Genomic DNA, 23,032 nt, shown 5'->3' with positions numbered 1-23,032 from the left:
AAAGAGAAAAACGAGCTGCAGGTCTAAATATGTCCACTTGATGTTGCCAAAACCAGGTGCGTCTCACAAAGACGGTGTACTTGAATCTATTTCTTTCTCTCTCTCTCTCTCGCTCTCTCTTTTCCTCCCTTTTTCTCTCACTCTGTGTCTCTCTCTCTTTCACTTTCTGTGTCTCTTTTTCTTTGTTTCTCTTTGTCTCTTTCTCTCTCTGCGTCTTTTTACATTCTTTTGCTCTCTATTCCATTTTTCCTTTTCTCTCTTTTGCTCTCTCCTGCTTTCCCCTTCTCTCCTTCTCCCATTCTCTTTCTCTCCCTCTCTTTTCTCTCCTTCCCTCTTTCTCTCTTTCTATTTATCTTTGGATATCATTCTTTCTCTCTTTCTTTCCCCCTCTCTCACTATTTGTCTTTATATCTTTTTTGTTTCTCACATTCTCTCTCTTTCTCTCTCTCTCTCTCTCTCTCGCTCTCTCTTTTCCTCCCTTTTTCTCTCACTCTGTGTCTCTCTCTCTTTCACTTTCTGTGTCTCTTTTTCTTTGTTTCTCTTTGTCTCTTTCTCTCTCTGTGTCTTTTTACCTTCTTTTGCTCTCTATTCCATTTTTCCTTTTCTCTCTTTTGCTCTCTCCTGCTTTCCCCTTCTCTCCTTCTCCCATTCTCTTTCTCTCCCTCTCTTTTCTGTCCTTCCCTCTTTCTCTCTTTCTATTTATCTTTGGATATCATTCTTTCTCTCTCTTTCTTTCCCCCTCTCTCACTATTTGTCTTTATATCTGTTTTGTTTCTCACATTCTCTCTCCCTCTCTCTTCTCTCTCTTTCTCCCTTTCACTTTGTCTTATTTCTTTCTCTCTTTTTCTTTCTCCCTTTTTGTTTCTCTTTAATCTACTAGTCCGGCCCCCGACAGAATGTTTGTTCTATCGTGTGGCCCCCGAGGTAAAATGAGTTTGACACCCCTGCTTTAAGTAAAATGAAAAAAAAAAACAATGTTTTCAGCAGTCCCTTTTCTTTTTTTTTTTTTTTCTTTTTCTTATATCTGACAATATGACATTTTAACAATTTTTTCAACATTTTTAACAACAATTAATGGTTTGAACAAATTTCTATTCCATTCTAAATATAAAATCCATCCAGACATAATCAATCAAACCCAATTCTCTCTCAAATCGTTCCAAAATCAATGTGATTATTGCGTAAACAAGCGTTCCAGGACTTCCGCGTTGGCCGTGACGTCATTTTCGCTCTGGCCGCGTGCGCGCGTCACGGGAACAAACTCTTTGAGTCCGTTTGCCAGGGAACCCGGGATCCAGGGTACCAGAGAACCCGGGAACCTACTCTCATAGAAAACGCTGCACATTGCACGCTAAGGTAAGTTAAAGTCATGAAAAATTCGTATCTTGCAGGCGTTGTGTTTTGCAATAAAGTGTATCCATTTTGTGCTTTATGATATGACTCACCTGTTACATGTGCGTTTTGTTTAGTTTTTTTAGCCATAAAGAGATGTTTTACATAAAAAACGTTTTAACATTCATTTTCAAATGAAAGTAATCAGTTTATGATAGTTTGATATTAAAATAGACCGATACCCAGGGTTGGGTAGGGTTACTTTAACTTGATTACTTTCAATGACTTTTGGATTACTCCAATATCAAATATGCGAATAAAAGACAAAAGAAACTAAATAGGAATAAAATAACTCCATTTTGTGCAGGCTTGGGGAGTAACGGAATACATGGAAGGGCAAAAATGATGTTTGGATTTATTTTCATTTTGTTTCTGTCGCATTTTATGTTCGTTTTGCCGGAGATCAAAGAGATCAAAGCCAGGAGAGAAAGCTTACCACGTGTTGTGAGTCATCATTTGATTCATATTTACTTTCTTTTGTCTTTTATTAGCATGTTTCATATTGGAGTCATCCAAAAGTCATTGAAAGTAATCCAGTTAAAGTAACCCTACCCAACCCTGGTCGCATTTGATGTTCGTTTTGCCGGAGATCAAAGAGATCAAAGCCAGGAGAGAAAGCTTACCGCGTGTTGTGAGTCATCATTTGATTCCTATTTAGTTTCTTTTGTCTTTTATTAGCATGTTTCATATTGGAGTCATCCAAAAGTCATTGAAAGTAATCCAGTTAAAGTAACCCTACCCAACCCTGGTCGCATTTGATGTTCGTTTTGCCGGAGATCAAAGAGATCAAAGCCAGGAGAGAAAGCTTACCCCGTGTTGTGAGTCATCATTTGATTCATATTTAGTTTATTTTGTCTTTTATGAGCATATTTGGTATTGGAGTAATCCAAAAGTCATTGAAAGTAATCCAGTTAAAGAAACCCTACCCAACCCTGGTCGCATTTGATGTTCGTTTTGCCGGAGATGAAAGAGATCAAAGCCAGGAGAGAAAGCTTACCGCGTGTTGTGAGTCATCATTTGATTCATATTTAGTTTCTTTTGTCTTTTATTAGCATGTTTCATATTGGAGTCATCCAAAAGTCATTGAAAGTAATCCAGTTCAAGTAACCCTACCCAACCCTGACTATGAAGCATGCACCCAAATAAAAATGGCGGGTTGGAAATTAAAATGTCAACTATTTACCAAAAACAGAAAATGAAACACCGAAAAAAATAATATATTGTCATGATTGGCTCCCTGTTCCTATTTAAACCCACTCCTATCTGTCCCCTTTTGTCAGTCTGCTGCGAACCTCAGTTTATTCTAGGCAAGCCTCTTTTGACCCTGACTCCCACCTGTTTTTGCTCCCGTCTGTTCCCCAGCTTCGATCTGTTTTTTGATCCTGACCACGTCAACTTTCCTCTCCTGGCTTTCGACTTGATTCCGACCCCGACCACATTTTTGCTCTCTTGTCCTGGCTACTGACCTTATTAGCATATTTGGTATTGGAGTAATCCAAAAGTCATTGAAAGTAATCCAGTTAAAGTAACCCTACCCAACCCTGCCGATACCTGTCGCGCTCCAGGGCTCCATTTCCTTACAAATTGTCGTATTTTCCCTTACAAAATACAAAAAAATCTTTTTTCAAACGTGTTTATTTATGTAGTTTAACATGTGTTTCCTTATATCATATATATATTGTTCATCAACTGTCGTGTCCAGCATGGTCGCCGTGGCAACCGGCTGGCCCCGCCCCCCTGGGCAACAGCTGAAGCAGATCGCCTAATTTGCGCGCTTGCTTCTTAAGGGGGGTTTGGGGTTTTGCGGGTGCTGGCTCATTGCATTTTCTGTTTTGCATTTTCTGTCTGCATTTCCCGTTCTGTTTTGCTCTGTCCTGATTCGTTTGAGTCGGAAGAAACCTGTGCTTGCACGTTTTTAGTTAAAGCCTGTTTGTTCTGTCTTGTCCCTGAGTTTTGGACGACTTTTATTTTGCTAAATAAAAGTTTTGATCGTCAACGCAATTGAGTTTTCCCCTCCTGCCTTCGTTCTGGTCCGGTCTCCCTCGTGACATTAACATTTTGTTGTGAGATCCTGAGTTGCTCGACATGAATGAGGTTTATTAGAAAAAAGTTCAAAAATGAAGTCGCTTAGAAGGAAAAAAATACATGCAAATAGAATGAAGTAGAATAATACATTTTCTTATTCAAATAATGAACTCATTTTCTGCATTCGATTATTTTTGGTAATATACGGATTCCAGGGATAACGACAAATCTGTCTTTTTTCATTTTCTCCTTTTATACTTCGTTTTTTTCTTAACTTCTTTATACAACATAATCATTCCTAATATAATGCATCAAAGCAAGTGAGCCATTTGAGAGCCGGCTCTCTTTAATGAGTTGAGCCGAAAAAGCCGGTTCCCTGAAAAGAGACGGACTTTCTTTCACTACACAACCACCACGGAATGATGCATGATGGGAAATCCCCAGGCGGCAGACGCATGCGCACAGTAGCATCAAACCGCTAGCTTTTGTCACAGTCCCGGGCAGGAAACATGATTGAGAACCCAATAGCGTAACATACTCACAATTTATTAGGGAGAGGAGGAATGCGCGCAAACTTGATCTGGGATTTATGGTCGCGGAAGTGGTTTGAAATCCAAACAAAAGAGTGGTAAAAATCAAACAAATCAGGCCGAAAATAAAACAAGATCAAACGCAGGCAAATTCATAAACTAGGCATTTCTCAGAGTTAGGAGTCTTCACAGACGCTCAAAGGACCGCGTTTGAGTACTCCCAAGGTGCAATCAGTCAACGCGTCTCAGCTGGTGTCCATGGGCCGGACCAACTGGGCACCATGGCAACCGTGACAGCTTCGTTTGCAACAATAAAAACCATACCAAGATAGAGGCTACCGCGGCGAACTCGTTTGACTCGATCGATTTGCCGTTTGGTGATAGTCAGTGTATACCGGCTGGTACTCATCCTTGAAAAATTTTCGTTTTTCTGTACAGATTTTCTTGTACGTCGTACACGTCTTAGTACACGTCTTAAAATGCATAATAAACGTAATTTGTACGGCAAAAACGTACAGCTTGACAGGTGTGTAGACCAATCGTTCAATAAATGGACAATCCCAAGTTTAATTGTCTCTAATAAGGAGTATTTATTCCTATGCTTGTTTGTATACTGCAGAAACACGATGGTTTGCTAGGGCACAACTTATTTATTTGTAAATAAAATTTACTTACTCGGAGAGATGGATGAGGGCTGCACGAGTTTGGGGAAAAACCTAGGCTTGTTGCAAATTTGGTGCCATTTGCCATTTTAAAGGAACAGTGCATTTTCTGTGCCCTTTTCAACCCTGACTCCCATCTGTTTTTTGCTCCTGTCTGTCCCCCGGCTTCGACCCTATTTTTGATCCGGACCACGTCTACTCTTCTGTCCCGGCTTTCTACTCTCCTTTCCTGGCTTACAACTCGCGTTCCAACCCCGACCATGTTTTTGCTCGCCTGTCTCGGCTACTGACCCGTTTTTCCGTCCCGTCTACGAATTATAGGCTCCTTTTAACAAGAATTGTTGTACCTTTGCTTTGTACCTTTATAGGTGTTGCATGTTTTTCCACCATGACGTCCGAATCACTGCCGACTCAAGCATGAGTTTGGGAGAAAATCTAGGCCTGTTGCAAATTCGGTGCCATTTGCGATTTTAAAGGAACAGTGCATTTTCTCTGCCCTTTTCGACCCTGACTCCCACCTGTTTTTTGCTCCTGTCTGTCCCCCGGCTTCGACCCTTTTTTTGATCCGGACCACGTCTACTCTTCCGTCCCGGCTTTCGACCTCTTTTGTCCCCGACCACGTCTACTCTCCTTTCCTGGCTTACAACTCGCGTTCCAACCCCGACCATGTTTTTGCTCGCCTGTCTCGGCTACTGACCCGTTTTCCGTCCCGTCTACGAATTATAGGCTCCTTTTAACAAGAATTGTTGTACCTTTGCTTTGTACCTTTATAGGTGTTGCATGTTTTTCCACCATGACGTCCGAATCACTGCCGACTCAAGCATGAGTTTGGGAGAAAATCTAGGCCTGTTGCAAATTCGGTGCCATTTGCGATTTTAAAGGAACAGTGCATTTTCTCTGCCCTTTTCGACCCTGACTCCCACCTGTTTTTTGCTCCTGTCTGTCCCCCGGCTTCGACCCTTTTTTTGATCCGGACCACGTCTACTCTCCCGTCCCGGCTTTCGACCTCTTTTGTCCCCGACCACGTCTACTCTCCTCTACTGGCTTACAACTCGCTTCCAACCCTGACCATGTTTTTGCTCGCCTGTCTCGGCTACTGACCCGTTTTTCCGTCCCCGTCCACAAATTATAGGCTCCTTTTCAAAAGAATTGTTGTACCTTTGCTTTGTACCTTTATAGGTGTTGCATGTTTTTCCACCATGACGTCCGAATCACTGCCGACTCAAGCATGAGTTTGGGAGAAAATCTAGGCCTGTTGCAAATTCGGTGCCATTTGCGATTTTAAAGGAACAGTGCATTTTCTCTGCCCTTTTCGACCCTGACTCCCACCTGTTTTTTGCTCCTGTCTGTCCCCCGGCTTCGACCCTTTTTTTGATCCGGACCACGTCTACTCTCCCGTCCCGGCTTTCGACCTCTTTTGTCCCCGACCACGTCTACTCTCCTCTACTGGCTTACAACTCGCTTCCAACCCTGACCATGTTTTTGCTCGCCTGTCTCGGCTACTGACCCGTTTTTCCGTCCCCGTCCACAAATTATAGGCTCCTTTTCAAAAGAATTGTTGTACCTTTGCTTTGTACCTTTATAGGTGTTGCATGTTTTTCCACCATGACATACGAATCACTGCCGACTCAAGCATGAGTTTGGGAGAAAACCTAGGCCTGTTGCAAATTCGGTGCCATTTGCGATTTTAAAGGAACAGTGCATTTTCTCTGCCCTTTTCGACCCTGACTCCCACCTGTTTTTTGCTCCCGTCTGTCCCCCGGCTTCGACCCTTTTTTTTTTATCCGGACCACGTCTACTCTTCCGTCCCGGCTTTCGACCTCTTTTGTCCCCGACCACGTCTACTCTCCTCTACTGGCTTACAACTCGCTTCCAACCCTGACCATGTTTTTGCTCGCCTGTCTCGGCTACTGACCCGTTTTTCCGTCCCCGTCTACGAATTATAGGCTCCTTTTAAAAAGAATTGTTGTACCTTTGCTTTGTACCTTTATAGGTGTTGCATGTTTTTCCACCATGACATCCTTTCCTGGCTTACAACTCGCGTTCCAACCCCGACCATGTTTTTGCTCGCCTGTCTCGGCTACTGACCCGTTTTCCGTCCCGTCTACGAATTATAGGCTCCTTTTAAAAAGAATTGTTGTACCTTTGCTTTGTACCTTTATAGGTGTTGCATGTTTTTCCACCATGACGTCCGAATCACTGCCGACTCAAGCATGAGTTTGGGAGAAAATCTAGGCCTGTTGCAAATTCGGTGCCATTTGCGATTTCAAAGGAACAGTGCATTTTCTCTGCCCTTTTCGACCCTGACTCCCACCTGTTTTTTGCTCCTGTCTGTCCCCCGGCTTCGACCCTTTTTTTGATCCGGACCACGTCTACTCTGCCGTCCCGGCTTTCGACCTCTTTTGTCCCCGACCACGTCTACTCTCCTTTCCTGGCTTACAACTCGCGTTCCAACCCCGACCATGTTTTTGCTCGCCTGTCTCGGCTACTGACCCGTTTTTCCGTCCCCGTCTACGAATTATAGGCTCCTTTTAAAAAGAATTGTTGTACCTTTGCTTTGTACCTTTATAGGTGTTGCATGTTTTTCCACCATGACGTCCGAATCCCTGTTGACTCAAGCATGAGTTTGGGAGAAAACCTAGGCCTGTTGCAAATTCGGTGCCATTTGCGATTTTAAAGGAACAGTGCATTTTCTGTGCCCTTTTCGACCCTGACTCCCACCTGTTTTTTGCTCCTGTCTGTCCCCCGGCTTCGACCCTTTTTTTGATCCGGACCACGTCTACTCTTCCGTCCCGGCTTTCGACCTCTTTTGTCCCCGACCACGTCTACTCTCCTCTCCTGGCTTACAACTCGCGTTCCAACCCCGACCATGTTTTTGCCCGACTGTCTCGGCTACTGACCCGTTTTTCCGTCCCCGTCTACGAATTATAGGCTCCTTTTAAAAAGAATTGTTGTACCTTTGCTTTGTACCTTTATAGGTGTTGCATGTTTTTCCACCATGACGTCGGAATTACTGCCGACTCAAGGCGCACCGTTGCTGGATAACATTGCAAAAGGAACAACCCCCAACCAGAAAGAGACGGAGCTCCACAAAATTGAAAGCCTGCATGCCAGGGGACAATGGGCCAGCAAGGCAGAGTTCCTCCTGGCTGTGGCGGGACAGATCATTGGCCTGGGCAACGTGTGGAGGTTTCCATATCTTTGCTACAAAAATGGAGGAGGTACAGTGAAAGGAACAAGGGAACATATACCGTAAATTCCGGACTATAGACCGCACCTGATTATAAGCCGCACCCGCCACATTTTAAGAGGTAAACCGATTTTGTACATACACAAGCCGCACCTGTATATAAGCCGCATGCGCCCACATTTAAGCGTGTAACACAAACACAAAATTAACCCAAACCCGACTTCAAGTCCCGCGATTGAGACTAAATGTCCTTCATTAAAGTCCCCAGTCCAAAAATCACAGCCGGCAAAATGGCCGGAAAATGATACCGGTACTTAAGGTTTGATGCAGACCTGCAGAGTCCGGGTCCCGTTGAAAGTAATCCAAGGAAAAAAGTGTTTATTTCCAAAGGTGAGGGTGGGAAAAATATATCAGATGAACACATTTACTCACGCAACTCCTTTTTCTTGAACCAACTTTTTACCCCCTCTTCTTTCCTTGTCTGTCCCTCACCTATAGCGGTCCCCACTTAAACTCGGCACCCCGTGTTTGTTCCGCCCCTCATTTTTCGTTCACCCGTGCAAAACATATCAGGATAAGTGTGTAAAATAAATACAAATAAATACATTACAAAGTATAAAGTTGTAAATACATATTATACATACCGTAAATTCCGGACTATAGAGCGCACCTGATTATAAGCCGCACCCACCTCATTTTAGGAGGATAACTGCTTTTGTACTTATACAAGCCGCACCTGTATATGAGCCGCATGCGCCCACATTTAAGCGTGTAACAAAAACACAAAATTAACCCAAACCTGACTTCAAGTCCCGCGATTGAGACTAAATGTCCTTCATTAAAGTCCACAGTCCAAAAATCACAGCCGGCAAAATGGACGGAAAATGATACCAGTACTTAAGGTTTGATGCAGACCTGCAGAGTCCGGGTCCCGTTGAAAGTAATCCAAGGAAAAAAGTGTTTATTTCCAAAGGTAAGGGTGGGAAAAATATATCAGATGAACACATTTATTCACGCAACTCCTTTTTCTTGAACCAACTTTTTACCCCCTCTTCTTTCCTTGTCCGTCCCTCACCTTTAGCGGTCCCCACTTAAACTCGGCACCCCGTGTTTGTTCCGCCCCTCATTTTTCGTTCACCCGTGCAAAACATATCAGAATAAGTGTGTAAAATAAATACATTACAAAGTATAAAGTTGTAAATACATATTATACATACCGTAAATTCCGGACTATAGAGCGCACCTGATTATAAGCCGCACCCACCTCATTTTAGGAGGATAACTGCTTTTGTACTTATACAAGCCGCACCTGTATATAAGCCCCATGCGCCCACATTTAAGCATGTAACACAAACACAAAATGAACCCAAACCCGACTTCGAGTCCCGCGATTGAAACTAAATGTCCTTCATTAAAGTCCACAGTCCAAAAATCACAGCCGGAAAGAAAGAAATCCAAAGAAAAATTGAAAGAGAGAAACTTAGAAGGGGAGAAAAGAGAGGGAGGAATGGATAAAGAGAGAAGTTGAAAGTAAGAGAGAGCAAAAGAAAGTAAAAAGAGATAGAGAGATAGAGAGAGATAGAGAACTACAAGTACAGTGTCTTTGTTCGAGGCACCTGGCTTTGGCAACATCAAGCGGACATATTTCAACCTGCAGCTCGTTTTTCTCTTGCGCTTCTCTGAGGAGGCCGGTTTATGCCCGCTAAGGGATCGAATCCGGCCCGTAGGCCGCCGTTTGACACCCCTGACTTTGGCTATGAAAAGGTCTCGAATGCAGGAACGATATATTATAAACAAGCTTATTTCCACTTATCCGTCCCGGCTTTGTGGTTTTTGGCTTTTTCTTGCACTGACCAGGTTTTGCAATAACAACTTATGTTTGTGTCCAGGTGTCTTCTTTGTACCTTACCTTTTGTTCCTGGTGCTGTGTGGCGTTCCCTTGTTTCTCCTGGAGACTTCGCTGGGCCAATACACGAGCCTGGGTGGCGTCAGCGCTTGGAGAAACATCTGCCCGTTATTTGGAGGTACATGCTCAAAAGCACATGTGTCAAACTCCCGGCCCGCGGGCCACCTCCGGCCCGCCATGTAATCATATCCGGCCCGCAAGACCATTTTACAATATGAACAACGGCGTCTCATCCCTGGACATCATATTCCGACGTTTTAGTCACTGTACCTATTCCTTCATGTATATTATACTATATACCAGGGGTCGAAAACCTATGGCTCGCGAGCCAGATATGGCTCTTTCTATGAGTCCTTATGGCTCCGAGACAAATTGAATTGCATGCAAATTTCTCATTTCTTCAAGGTACATTAGAAGGTTAGGCTGAGTGGAATGCATCAGACGTATTTCTGATAACAGAATTCCTGTGAGTGCTGACGGAGAAGGCCAGACGTAGAAGGGCAGACGTCGGGGCGCTGCTGTTATGCGAAGATCGCGGAGCCCAGTTCAAAATTTGAGCCGTTGATCCTGTTCACATACACGCAAAGCCAAACCAAAGCGGAATTAACAAGCAGTACTTTTCAGAATATATAGGGCACGTTTTTACTACAATTTACAGTCAAGGTGTCACACAAAAAAAACTCGTTTTGGCTGTACAACGCTAAAGAATATATAAAAGCTCACTTGCTGGACGCAGGAAGCTAGTCGCTCTGAACGCGGAAGTGGGACTTCAGTGGTGAGCAATGGCGGTGTCGGGAACGAAAAAACGGGTCAGGAGAGCAAAAACGTGGTCGGGGTCGTAAGCGAGTCGTAAGCCGGGAACGGAGAGTAGACGTGGTCGGGGACAAAAAAGGTCGAAAGCCGGCCTGAGTGGCTCAGGAGGTAGAGCGCTCGTCTTGAGATCAAGAGATCGCAGGTTCGATTCCCAGCTCCTCCGTGTTACATGTCGAAGTGTCCTTGGGTAAGACACTGAACCCCTAATACCCCCAATAAGCAGGTTAGCGGCTTACATGGCTGCACGGCCCCTATTGGGAAATGTGAAGCACACTGTAAGGCACTTTGGGAAGTCTTGACTTGAAAAGCGCTATAGAAATGCAGATCATTTCATTTTCATTTCATAGAATCTGTGTTCAGTGTTCAGATACTTTCTGATGAATCCACGGAACAAACTGTAAATACCCCAAAACACCGGAAGAGAATTTGAAGTTATTTGATTGGGTGAGGGCAGCACGGCGGCGCAGCGGTTAGCGCATGTGCGGCACAGTTCTAAGGTCTTGGGAACCTCCTGTGTGGGTTCAAATCCAGCTACCGGACTTCCTGTGCGGAGTTTGTATGTTCTCCCCGTGCTTGCGTGGGTTTCCTCCGGGCACTCCGGTTTCCTCCCACATTCCAAAGACATGCATTTCAGGTGTGAATGAGCGAGCGAGTTGTCTGTCCCTGTGTGCCCTGCGATTGGCTGGCAACCAGTTCAGGGTGTCCTAGGGGCTGCGAGCACAGCACCTCCTAACGACACCTGCTGCACAGACCCTGTAACAACCGAGGAAGTGAGAGCTGCTCTGAAGAAGCTGAACACCAAGAAAGCCCCCGGCATCTGTGCCATTACCGGCGAGATGCTCAAGGCCGGCGGTGATGGCATGGTGGAGTGGCTAACCCGCCTATTCAACCAGGTGTGGGAATCGGAGCAGCTGCCCACCGACTGGACCAGAGGAGTCATCTTGCCCTTCTGGAAATGCAAGGGCGACAGGCTTGTCTGTGGAAACCACAGAGGCATAACCTTACTCTCCATCCCGGGCAAGGTCTTTACCAGGATCTTGCTCAGCCGTGCCCTTCCAGCAATCAGAAGCTGCCGCCGTCCCCAGCAGGCTGGCTTTATGCCCAACCGCTCCACAACGGACCACATCTCTGCCGTCCGTTTGCTGATAGAAAAGACCCGTGAATTCCGTAAAGATCGCCATCTATATATCGGATTCATTGATCTGAAGGCCGCCTTTGACACCGTCTGCCACTCTTCACTGTGGAACATCCTCCAAGCTCTCAGAGCACCACCCAAGATCATAGCCCTGTTCAAGCTGCTCTACAGCAACACAGAGAGCTGTGTCCGTATCAACGGCATTGACTCCGACTGGTTTGCTATCTCCAGCGGCGTTCGCCAAGGCTGTGTGGCTGCTCCCGACCTTTTTAATTGCATCATCGACCATCTGATGTTCAGGGTTAGTGAGCGCATCCCCGGAGTGTCTTTCGGCAACTACCACCTGACTGACCTGGAGTATGCTGACGACACCATCATTCTCAGCACTTCCTACAGCCAGCGGAGAGACGCTCTGGGCATTTACAGCAAAGAGGCAGCGCGGCTTGGCCTGCAAGTGAGTTGGACGAAAACCAAGTTCATGTATGTCGGTGATGGACCAGATCCACCTCCCATCCAAATTGGTAGCGACATCGTAGAGCCTGTCAAGAGCTTTGTATATCTGGGGTCCATGGTGACAGACAGGACCTAAAACCAGAGATTCTCCGCAGAAGAGCCCTGGCAGCATCTGCTCTGCAGTCTCTCTGGAAACCACTCTGGCGGCACCAGACCATCGCACGCAAGACGAAGCTCCGCATTTACAACCTCGCCGTACTCCCTATCCTGCTTTATGGCTCAGAAACATGGCCCCTGAACGACACCCTGGCCACAAGAATCGATGGTTTTGATAGCAGGGCTCTCAGAACCATCGAGAACATCAGGTGGCCCCAGCGAGTCTCCAATAAAGAGCTCAGAGCCCGCACGTGCCAGCCCCAAGCATCTTCCTTGGTCGCACAACGCCGCACCCGCTGGTTTGGCCATGTCCTTCGTCTACCACCAGACCATCCGACACGAGCCATTCTCCAGTTTGACCCAAAGGCAGCAGGCTGGAGACGACCACGAGGGAAACCCCGCACTCGATGGCTCGACGTCGTTGCGGGCGACCTCCAACAACACGGAGTTGCCGTAGAGGATGCAGAACAGCTGGCACAAGACCGCCAGCATTGGAAAAACCTGGTTCATCTGGTCGGCTCAACGCACAGGGACGGGACCCCCCGACCTTCGCTGGAGCAATAAGTAAGTAAGTAAGTTCAGGGTGTCCCCTGCCCACTGCCTGATGATTGCTGGGATGGGCTCCAGCACCCCCGTGACCCTACTGAGGATAAGCGGTGCAGCTAATGAGATGAGATGAGATGATTGGGTGAGTGGGAGGGATGGGTGGAGCTATGCAAAAAGTGCCAGCACTCCCTCCCATCTCTCGCCCTACTCCGTCTGCGCCAAAGGTAAGCACATCAGGCTCCCTGTTCTCAGAATATTGTGACGTTTTTACAAAATAATTTGTGTAGCATTTTCATATTTCTACTTTTGACAGGGTGTTATTTTAACACCAGATGTTGCTGCATGGTGTCGTGCAACCAAAAACGAATGCTAAAGAGCAAAAAGAAGAAAACAAACTACGGAGACTTAAATGCTAGCTCCCTTTAGTTGAAGTTTATGTGATGTAAAACAAATGCTAATTTATTTACTTACGGATTCTTTACCTCATTCGGTGCCATAAAATATGATTTTTTTCAGAAGCCAATCGTCCGTGAGTGCACAAAACGTAAAAAACAATCATAAAATGGTTTGGCGCACTTTATGAGTAAGTATCAAGCCTCTGGGAAAGATTTCAGTATGAGAAATCACCATTAGATGGCCATAATGGCTTTGAACTAACCTGTCCACACATCAAGTGTCACGGTTGCCACGGTGCTCAATTGGCCCCGCCCGTGTGGGATGACGTCGTTGCCGGGGCGGACGACCTTCACGAGATATCTTAACTTTATTTGAGAACACTATGAAAAGCTAATGTTGAACTTCTGGAACTTTTGAACGTGTCCCGTTCCCTTTTCGCCATATCTAATCTCTGCGTATTTTTTGGGGCGACGGCCTATGACGTTCTCTCCAAAAGGGCCACCAATGAAGACGCAACTCTGGACGTCTTTGTCCAGTGTTGACGGTTCCTGGCCTATTTTTGGGTCGTGGCAAAGTTGGCACCAGTCCATTCCTTGATGTTGAGGGCCCAGTTCTTCTGCCCTCTTGGACTGTTCCATGGAGAATTCTCCCGGTCAGTCCTGATGACCTTGAGACCATACCACTCATGCTTCTCTCTGGCACAGTTAGCAAAAGTTCTTGGTCGGATCCAATGCTATGTTCTTGTCCCTCCAGACGGGTTTGAGCTATCCTGGCCATGATTTATGGTTCTGACTCTTCTCCTGATAATGAAAGCTCCAAGATATTTGCAATTTGGTGACAGGTTCTGACTCTCTGTGTCATGAATACCAATATATATCACCTGTGCCAGCTCCTTTGGTGCCAACTGTCTCAGACTCTGATTGGCTCTCTGTCCCTATTTAAACCCCTTCCTATCTGCCCCCTTTTGTCAGTCCGTCTGCAAACCTCAGTTAACAATAGGCAAGCCTTTTTCAACCCTGATACCCACCGTTTTTTTTCTCCTGTCTGTCCCCCGGCTTCGACCCGTTTTTGATCCTGACCACGTCTACTCTCCCTTCCTGGCTTTTGACCTTTTTTGTCCCCGACCACGTCTACTCTCCGTTCCCGGTTCCCATACTGGCTTGATTCTTTATCCAAGTGATTGATTAGATCTCAGAGTTCCTGTTCATCTCCTATATCTTCAGCTATAGCGACAGGACAAAATTTTCTGTAGGCCTTCAGAAATAAGTCAAAATGGCAAAAATCGGCTGGCACCTACTTTTCCCTGGCGTTGAATGAGTTAATAAATGAAGTTTTTTTTGTGACCACTAGGAGGCTTTAAATCGGTGTTCTCCCATGCTTTTTGAGCTGAAGCAAATATCTTAAAATGAAAAATTCCTGTTGAAGGATTTTATACATTTTACTACAAAGGATTTTATACGATTAAATACAAGTTACATTTATCGAGTGCAATGAAGATTTTCACTGAGTGGACATCAGGTCACGCCGTTCCAAATTCGAAAATGTTTTGGCTGGGAAATTTTGATAACGGCATTAGCTCAGGAGGTAGAGCGCTCGTCTTGGGATCAAGGGATCTCAGTTCGAATCCCGGCTCGTCCGTGTTACATGTCGAAGTGTCCTTGGGTAAGACACTGAACCCCTAATACCCCCAATCAGCAGGCTAGCTCCTTACATGGCTGCAAGGCCGCTATTGGGAAATGTGGAGCACATTGTAAAGCGCTTTGGGAAGTTATTAACTTGAAAAGCGCTATATAAATGCAGATCATTTCATAACAGGACTCTGACGCAGAACGGCAGGCATTGTTTGGAGAAGTTGTTTTGATAAGCGCTCTGCTGTAATGAGTTTTTCAGACATCGGGACGCTCTTCTCTGAGATGGTAGTGCCACGTGGGGATTTTCATTGGCACGCCCATGGGAGGAGCCGGCACACCAGCTTGCGGGGAAAAAACCTGGGCCGAGGAGGAGGCAGAAGATCGAGAGAGGAGGCTTGACGGAGACTCGAGCGACACTAATTCGGCTAATTCGATGGAGTCCACTTAGTTAAATGATTTAAGAAATTCATTTTTCCATCAAGAAACGAGCGCGCATTGTGAGAGAATGAAGGTTGTGTTTGGTTAATGGAGTCAGATAACTCATTCGAACAAAAAAATCGAACACCGTGAACCTATTTATTTAAACTTTTGCAATCATCTATTTGTATTTTTTTATTATTATTATTTGAATCGGCCACTAAGCTGCGCTGTTTGTTGTCTATCTGCAGGTCTAGGCTACGCTAGCCAGGTGATGATCCTGCATGGATGCGTGTACTACGTTATCATATTAGCCTGGGCTGTCCTCTATCTGTCCAACAGTTTTCAGGCCGAGTTGCCCTGGTCACACTGTAACAACTCCTGGAACACCGGTCAGTCTGAAAACCCGTTTTTGATGAGTGCCCCGGTCCAATCTTTGCGCTTTAATGTGTTGCTGTGTGCTTCCCTGCAGAGGCCTGTTTCATGTTTGACCATCAAAACCAGATTTTCAATGGGAGCAGTCTGCCTGAGAACGCCACATCCCCTATTATGGAGTTTTGGGAGTGAGTAATGGCAGGCCGTGCATTTCACACCGACGCTTTCAGTAGGCTGAACGAATTCCACCCTCAATTACTACTTTATGGCTATTGTTGGGAAATTTCTATCAAAAATCTAGTTTACCAAATTGTTATAAAAAGTGATTTGACTGCATTAACCAAACACGACCTACATTCATCCAACAATTATGCGCATTCGTTTTTGGAGAGAGAAATGACCAGAAGGCCCCGCGACCCTAATAAGGATAAGCGGTACAGCTAATGAGATGACCAGAATGATCACACAGGGGCGGATGTTTATTGTTCCTATCAGAAGACCTAAGTGAATCAACAGGAGACCACGTCCCCCTCCCAGTTGCCCCGGATCATTTATACATTTCACAAACAAAGAAAAGACATCCCATTGGCTATGTGCTATGTATCATCTGTAGTTAACATTAGCTTTATCTCATTGGTCTTCCGAGGGGAATGAGGGGTGTGTCGGCCGGGGTCCACAATCTTCGCATAACAGCGGCGCCCCGACGTCTGCCCTTCTACGTCTGGCCTTCTCCGTCAGCACTCACAGGAATTCTGTTATCAGAAATACGTCGGATGCATTCCACAAAGCCTAACCTTCTTATGTACCTTGAGTAAAAACACAGTCCGTGAATATCTTTACTGAACTGAATACATGTACTTTGTAGTTAATCGTATAAAATCCTTTATATGCCAGGAAAAAAAACCCACGTGGGGTCCACTCCCTCGCCTGGATGTCTGGAGAAACTCAAAACAGGAGAGCGTTTCTACGTCATCAGGGCCTTGTTCTCCAAACATCGCCTTCCGTCCCTCCGTCGGAGTCCTGTTATCAAAATTCCCCAGCCAAAACATTCCGCATTCGGATCAGTGAAAATCTTCATTGCACTCGATAAATGTAACTTGTGTTTAAACATATAAAATCTTTTATAGTAAAATGTATAAAATCCTTCACCTATTTATATCCGTCGCATAATTAGACAAAAACAGATGACACTGCTATTGCTACATAAGCTACTTGCTTTCACTGCTAACCAGAGTTCCCTGTATTTTTCCTTACGGGTCTGAGCGTTCACACAAAGTCGGTGAGCAACGCTTGAAACAACAGTGAGCATCAGCAATCCCAAGTGTGGCAAGACAATTAATTATCAAACATGTCCAAAACTTGACATCAAGTTACATGATTTAAAATCATTTTTCACTTTTGAATGAATTGACTCATGTACGATTGCAAAGGTTGCAGGCTCACAAATGTCGTTGGTTTTTACAAATCTTTCACAAGATTTCCATTTCTTTTTTTTCCTGGTATTTTTTGTCGCACAATACTAACATTTTGGGGGGCTTATTTACTCGATTGCACGATACACAACTGTATTTAATCACTTTTTTGAGTGGAAGTACAATGTTGGCAACAAGATTGACTTGGTATAATTGGAAATTACTTGAATGCAACCCAAACTTTTTCTTCTTTTTCCCTGTTTTTTTCTATTTTTTTTATTCCTTTAAAAAATCTCATTGTGTTTATTTTTTCCTAGCTGTTACTTTTTTCTTTTTGTTCTCTATTTACTTTTTTCCTTTATTTCTTTCTTTTCTTTTTTTCCTTTTTTTCTGAATTTTTCCTCTTCCTTTTATTTCTTTTTTTTTCTCAGCTTTTCACTACTTTTTCATTTTGGTATTTTTTTTTCCTTTTTTGTTCCTTGAAGTCATTTTGTGCATCATTTTACAGAATATTTGTTCATATAGGGATAAAAAAGGAAAAACAACCTAAAGAGCCGTTTAGGACCCAAAAGAGCCGGTTCCTTTTAGTGAGCCGAGCCGAAAAAGCCGGTTCTCGAAAAACTCGACTGACTTTACTCGACTTCGTTCTACTTCGACCTTGACTTCAAAACACCGCATTTAGAACACAGCGTCAGGGGAACCCGTGTATTTTCAACTTCATGCACCGTAACTTTGACTTAATTCGCTTCTTAATGAGCAATTTCGAGCATTTTTGAGCCAAGGCACAATTCTTTCGTCGGACTGAAATCCCGCGGATCGCCACCGGTTGGCGCCATTGCTTCTCCAAATGAAAGATAGCATTCGCTAGACCGCACAGGCACACATATCAGATCATTTCCCACAGCACGGTACAACAATTAATGATGTTCCGTGGCTGAACTCAGATGAATCAAAATTGGAAAAAGATAACATTTGAATTCGTTTTGACGATTGCCGGTTCAAACCGAATCGAAGCCATTTTCAATTCCCTGCTTTAATTGCTCATGACACGTTTTTTTTCCTGTTTTGTGTACGTTTTAGGCGAGAAGTACTACACTTGGCCGATAACTTCAACGATCTCGGTCCAGTCAGCTGGAAACTCGCATTGTGCCTTGCTGTCGTCTGGCTGGTTTGTTACTTCTGCGTGTGGAAAGGAATTAAATCCACCGGGAAGGTAATTGTAACTTTCTAACCCTTGGATTTTTCAACAAGTAGAGTATTTTCAGGAACATAGGACGTACTATGTAAAAAGGCGCAGTCTCTGGTTCTATTTTTGTTTTTAACACTACACAGGGCGCACCGCATGACAGGGTGCGGTTGCCCTATATCACAGGTGTCAAGCAGGCGGCCCGCGGGCCAGATCAGGCCCGCTAAGGGATTGAATCTGGCCCACGAGACAACACTCAGAGAAGCGCAAGAGAAAAACAAGCTGCAGGTGGAAATATAGAATAGAATAGAATAGAATAGAATAGAATAGAATAGAATATACCTTTATTGTCATTGTTACAAATGGGCTAACATATTGTGACAACGAAATTGGGCATGACACTCCAGTTTTACACATAGTGAGGGTATGAGCAAGAAGATAAAGGAACAGAGAAGATAATGTTATAAAACAAGGGGAATAAGGCTATAGTTATAATTTACATGGTAAAAAATATGTCAACTTGATGTTGCCAAAGCCAGGTGCCTCGAACAAAGACACTGTACTTGTATTTATATCTCTCTCTCTCTCTCTCTCCCTCTCCCTCTCCCTCTCTCTCTCTCTCTCTCTCTCTCTCTCTCACCCCTCTTCTCTTTCTCTCTCTCTCACCAATTTTCTCTTTCTCTCTCTCTCTCTCTCTCTCTCTCACCCCTTTTTACTCTCTCACTCTCTCACCCCTTTTCTCTCTCTCTCTCTCTCACCCCTTTTTTTTCTCTCTCTCTCTCTTTCTCTCTCTCTCACCCCATTTCTCTCTCTCTCACCTCTTTTCTCTCTCTCTCACCTCTTTTCTCTCTCTCTCTGTCTCTCACCCCTTTTTTCTCACTCTCTCTCTCTCACACCTTTTCTTTCTCTCTCTGTCTCTCTCTCTCTCTCACCCCTTTCTCTCTCTGTCTCTATCTCTGTCTCTCACCCCTTTTCTCTCTCTCTCTGTCTCTCTCTCTCTGTCTTTTAACCTCTTTGCTCTAACTTCCTTTATTCATACCCTTTGCACTTTCCCTTCTCTTTTCTCTCCTTCTGTTTTTCTAATTCTTTTTAGAATTTTTTCTTCCTCTCCCTTTCTTTTACCCCTCTCTCAAAACTTTTTATCCTTTGTTTCTCACACTATCTACCTCTCTCTCTTTCTCTTATCTTTCTTTATCTCTTTATCCGGCCCCTGACAGAATGTTTGTACTATGGTGTGGCCCCTGAGTTAAAATGAGTTTAACACCCCTGCCCTATACTGTGCCAGCTGTTGTTTTCTCAATAAACTCATTTTATAGACTACGGTCGCTTTTTTGTTTTTATCGTTCCAATAGATATTCATTAATGAACACCTTAAACTGACTACGATTGTGACACACGCTCAGGTTTTGCAGGGGAGCGAAAAACACCCAACGCATTCAATGAGGGGAAAGTGGTTTTGGATTTAGATAATATTTAAAGGTGCAACTCTGTTCATTCTACTGTAGCACACTACGCTCCGGGGTTGGCATCCATGAGTGCTTCCGCAAACAATGCATTGCGTGTGATGTCACATGTCCTCTTCTGCGCATGCCAGACAATTGTGGCGTTTATATAGGAGATGAATAGAAATCGCATTTAGTTGGAAACCGATGTTCCCTGTAATTTTCCTTACGGGTCTGAGCGTTCACACAAAGTGGGTGAGCAACGCTTGAAACAACAGTGAGCAACCATAATCCCAAGTGTGGCAAGATAATTAATTATCAAACATGTCCAAAACTTGACATCAAGTCACATTTTGCTGTATTTCCGGCAATGCAAAATTATTTTTCACTTTTGAATGAATTGACTCATGTACGGTTGCAAAGGTTGCAGGCTCACAAACGTCGTTTGTTTTTACAATTCTTTCACAAGATTTCCATTTCTTTTTTTTCCTGATATATTTTGTCGCATAATATTAACATTTTGGGGGGCTTATTCAGTCGGTTGTAAGATACAGATTTGTACTTAATATCATTTTTGAGTGGAAGTACAATGTTGGCAACAAGATTCACTTGATAGAATTGGAAATTATTTGAATGCAACACAAACTTTTTTTTCTTTTTTTCAGTGTTTTTTTCTACTTTTTTAAAAATTCCTTTAAAAAAATCTCATTGTGTTTACTTTTTCCGAGCTGTTACTTTTTTCTTTTTTTTTCCTCTATTTACTTTTTTCCTACATTTCTTTCTTTTCTTTTTATCTGGCTTTTTTCTAAATTTTTCCTTCTTTTTTTCTCAGCTTTTCACTACTTTTTCATTTTGGTATTTTTTTTCTTTTTTGTTCTATTCCCCCCTTCCTTCAAGTCATTTTGTGCATCATGTTACATAATATTTGGTTAAGTTGGGATTAAAAAAGCAAAAACAACCCGAAGAGCCGTTTAGGACCCGAAAGAGCCGGTTCCTTTTAGTGAGCCGAGCCGAAGAAGCCGGTTCTCGAAAAACTCTACTGACTTTACTTTTGAACTTCGTTCGACATTGACTTCAAAATACAGTGTCACGGGAACCCGTGTATTTTAACCTTCATGCACTTTTTTGTTACTTTTTTCTTTTTGTTGTCTATTTACTTTTTTCCTACATTTCTTTATTTTTATTTTTTCTGGCTTTTTTTCTAAATTTTTCCCTCTTTTTTTCTCTTCCTTTTGTTTCTTTTTTTCTCAGCTTTTCACTACTTTTTTTATTCTATTCCCCCCTTCCTATAAGTCATTTTGTGCATCATTTTACAAAATATTTGGTCATGTTGGGATGAAAGAAGAAAAAACAACCCGAAGAGCCGTTTAGGACCCGAAAGAGCCGGTTCCTTTTAGTGAGCCGAGCTGAAGAAGCCGGTTCTCGACAAACTCTACTAACTTTACTCAACTTCGTTCTACTTCGACTCGACTTCAAAATTCGCATTTAGGACACAATGTCAGGGGAACCCGTGTATTTTGATCTTCATGCACTGTAACTTTGACTTAATTGGCTTCTTAATGAGCAATTTGGAGCCCTGATTTTTGTGCGCCGGCTAGATTTTCTTGTGCGCTGAGAATGTGAGCTTAGAGGGAACACTGCATGCAACAAAATATTAGAATTTCTAAATCCTACCCTTTTAAAAAATATAGCATTGTTTTGAGGTTGTACAGTCAACAGCAGACACTGCTATTTTTTTGAACACACCCCTTTGAACTATTTTCCAAATTGCATATTATAAATGCTGGATCTGGTTAAATTTCTGAAAATATACTCCACCTATTGCCAGGTTTGGGTAGGGTTACTTGAACTGGATTACTTTCAATGACTTTTGGATTACTCCAATACCAAATATGCTAATAAAAGACAGAAGAAACTCAATATGAATCAAATGACTGAATTTCGTGCAGGCTTGGGGAGTAACGGATTACATGGAAGGGCAAAAATTATGTTTGGGTTTATTTTCATTTTGTTTCTGTCGCATTTTATGTTCGTTTTGCCAGAGATCAAAGCCAGGAGAGAAAGCTTACCACGTGTTGTGAGTCATCATTTGATTCATAATTAGTTTCTTTTGTCTTTTATTAGCATATTTGCTATTGGAGTAATCCAAAAGTCATTGAAAGTAATCCAGTTAAAGTAACCCTACCCAACCCTGGTCGCATTTTATGTTCGTTTTGCCGGAGATCAAAGAGATCAAAGCCAGGAGAGAAAGCTTACCACGTGTTGTGAGTCATCATTTGATTCATAATTAGTTTCTTTTGTCTTTTATTAGCATATTTGCTATTGGAGTAATCCAAAAGTCATTGAAAGTAATCCAGTTAAAGTAACCCTACCCAACCCTGGTCGCATTTTATGTTCGTTTTGCCGGAGATCAAAGAGATCAAAGCCAGGAGAGAAAGCTTACCACGTGTTGTGAGTCATCATTTTATTCATAATTAGTTTCTTTTGTCTTTTATTAGCATATTTGGTATCGGAGTCATCCAAAAGTCATTGAAAGTAATCCAGTTCAAGTAACCCTACCCAACCCTGGTCGCATTTGATGTTCGTTTTGCCGGAGATCAAAGAGATCAAAGCCAGGAGAGAAAGCTTACCACGTGTTGTGAGTCATCATTTGATTCATATTTAGTTTCTTTGGCTTTTATTAGCATATTTGCTATTGGAGTCATCCAAAAGTCATTGAAAGTAATCCAGTTAAAGTAACCCTACCCAACCCTTGGTCGCATTTGATGTTCGTTTTGCCGGAGATCAAAGAGATCAAAGCCAGGAGAGAAAGCTTACCACGTGTTGTGAGTCATCATTTGATTCATATTTACTTTCTTTTGTCTTTTATTAGCATATTTGTTATTGGAGTAATCCAAAAGTCATTGAAAGTAATCCAGTTAAAGTAACCCTACCCAACCCTGCCTTTGGCTAGCATGTAACAATAAAAATGTATGAAAACCTGAGATACTCTGGTTATTATTTTGAACAGCACTGTACTTTTTTTGCTGAATATTTCCTGGCATTTATCATTTTTGCTCATTTCTTTTGCACTGTTTTCTTTCTAGGTGGTGTATGTCACGGCCACTTTTCCTTATTTGATGCTTTTTGTGCTGCTGGTGCGCGGTGTCACTCTACCCGGAGCAGCTCAGGGGATCGTTTACTACCTTAAACCCAACCACACTCGCTTGGCGGACCCGCAGGTAAAGTCAGAGGACGAGACAATCCAATGGGAACTAGGTTTTTTATTTTTGTATCACTTTTTGGCCTCCATTTCAAATGCACACGGTGGCAGATTGAATTTCTTAAAGTATTTAACTAAATGAACTCCATCATGAGTCAGGGCC

The 23,032-nt window shown here is 43.4% G+C and overlaps 1 protein-coding gene across 2 annotated transcripts in view; it reads left to right on the top strand.

Annotated features, from left to right (window-relative positions):
* Positions 1–1,275: 1,275 nt before the first annotated feature.
* The window catches only part of LOC148368371 (sodium- and chloride-dependent GABA transporter 2-like), a 42,762-nt gene continuing 21,005 nt past the window's right edge, over positions 1,276–23,032 (top strand). Inside the window, exons 1-7 of one of the 2 annotated variants that reach the window (XM_088330398.1) lie at positions 1,276–1,356; positions 7,588–7,830; positions 9,689–9,823; positions 15,504–15,644; positions 15,725–15,815; positions 18,120–18,252; positions 22,754–22,888. In XM_088330398.1, the coding sequence (XP_088186524.1) occupies positions 7,608–7,830; positions 9,689–9,823; positions 15,504–15,644; positions 15,725–15,815; positions 18,120–18,252; positions 22,754–22,888 (858 nt within the window). In that variant the 5' untranslated portion in view covers positions 1,276–1,356; positions 7,588–7,607. Of the gene's footprint in view, positions 1,357–7,587; positions 7,831–9,688; positions 9,824–15,503; positions 15,645–15,724; positions 15,816–18,119; positions 18,253–22,753; positions 22,889–23,032 lie in introns of those variants that run through there. The other variant, XM_088330399.1, reaches the window with a different exon arrangement.

The sequence above is a fragment of the Urocampus carinirostris genome, chromosome 3 (assembly GCF_059441175.1).
Source record: "Urocampus carinirostris isolate Australia breed hairy pipefish chromosome 3, RoL_Ucar_1.0, whole genome shotgun sequence".
NCBI classification, from domain to species: domain Eukaryota; kingdom Metazoa; phylum Chordata; class Actinopteri; order Syngnathiformes; family Syngnathidae; genus Urocampus; species Urocampus carinirostris.
This window is presented reverse-complemented; position numbering and strand designations above follow the sequence as displayed.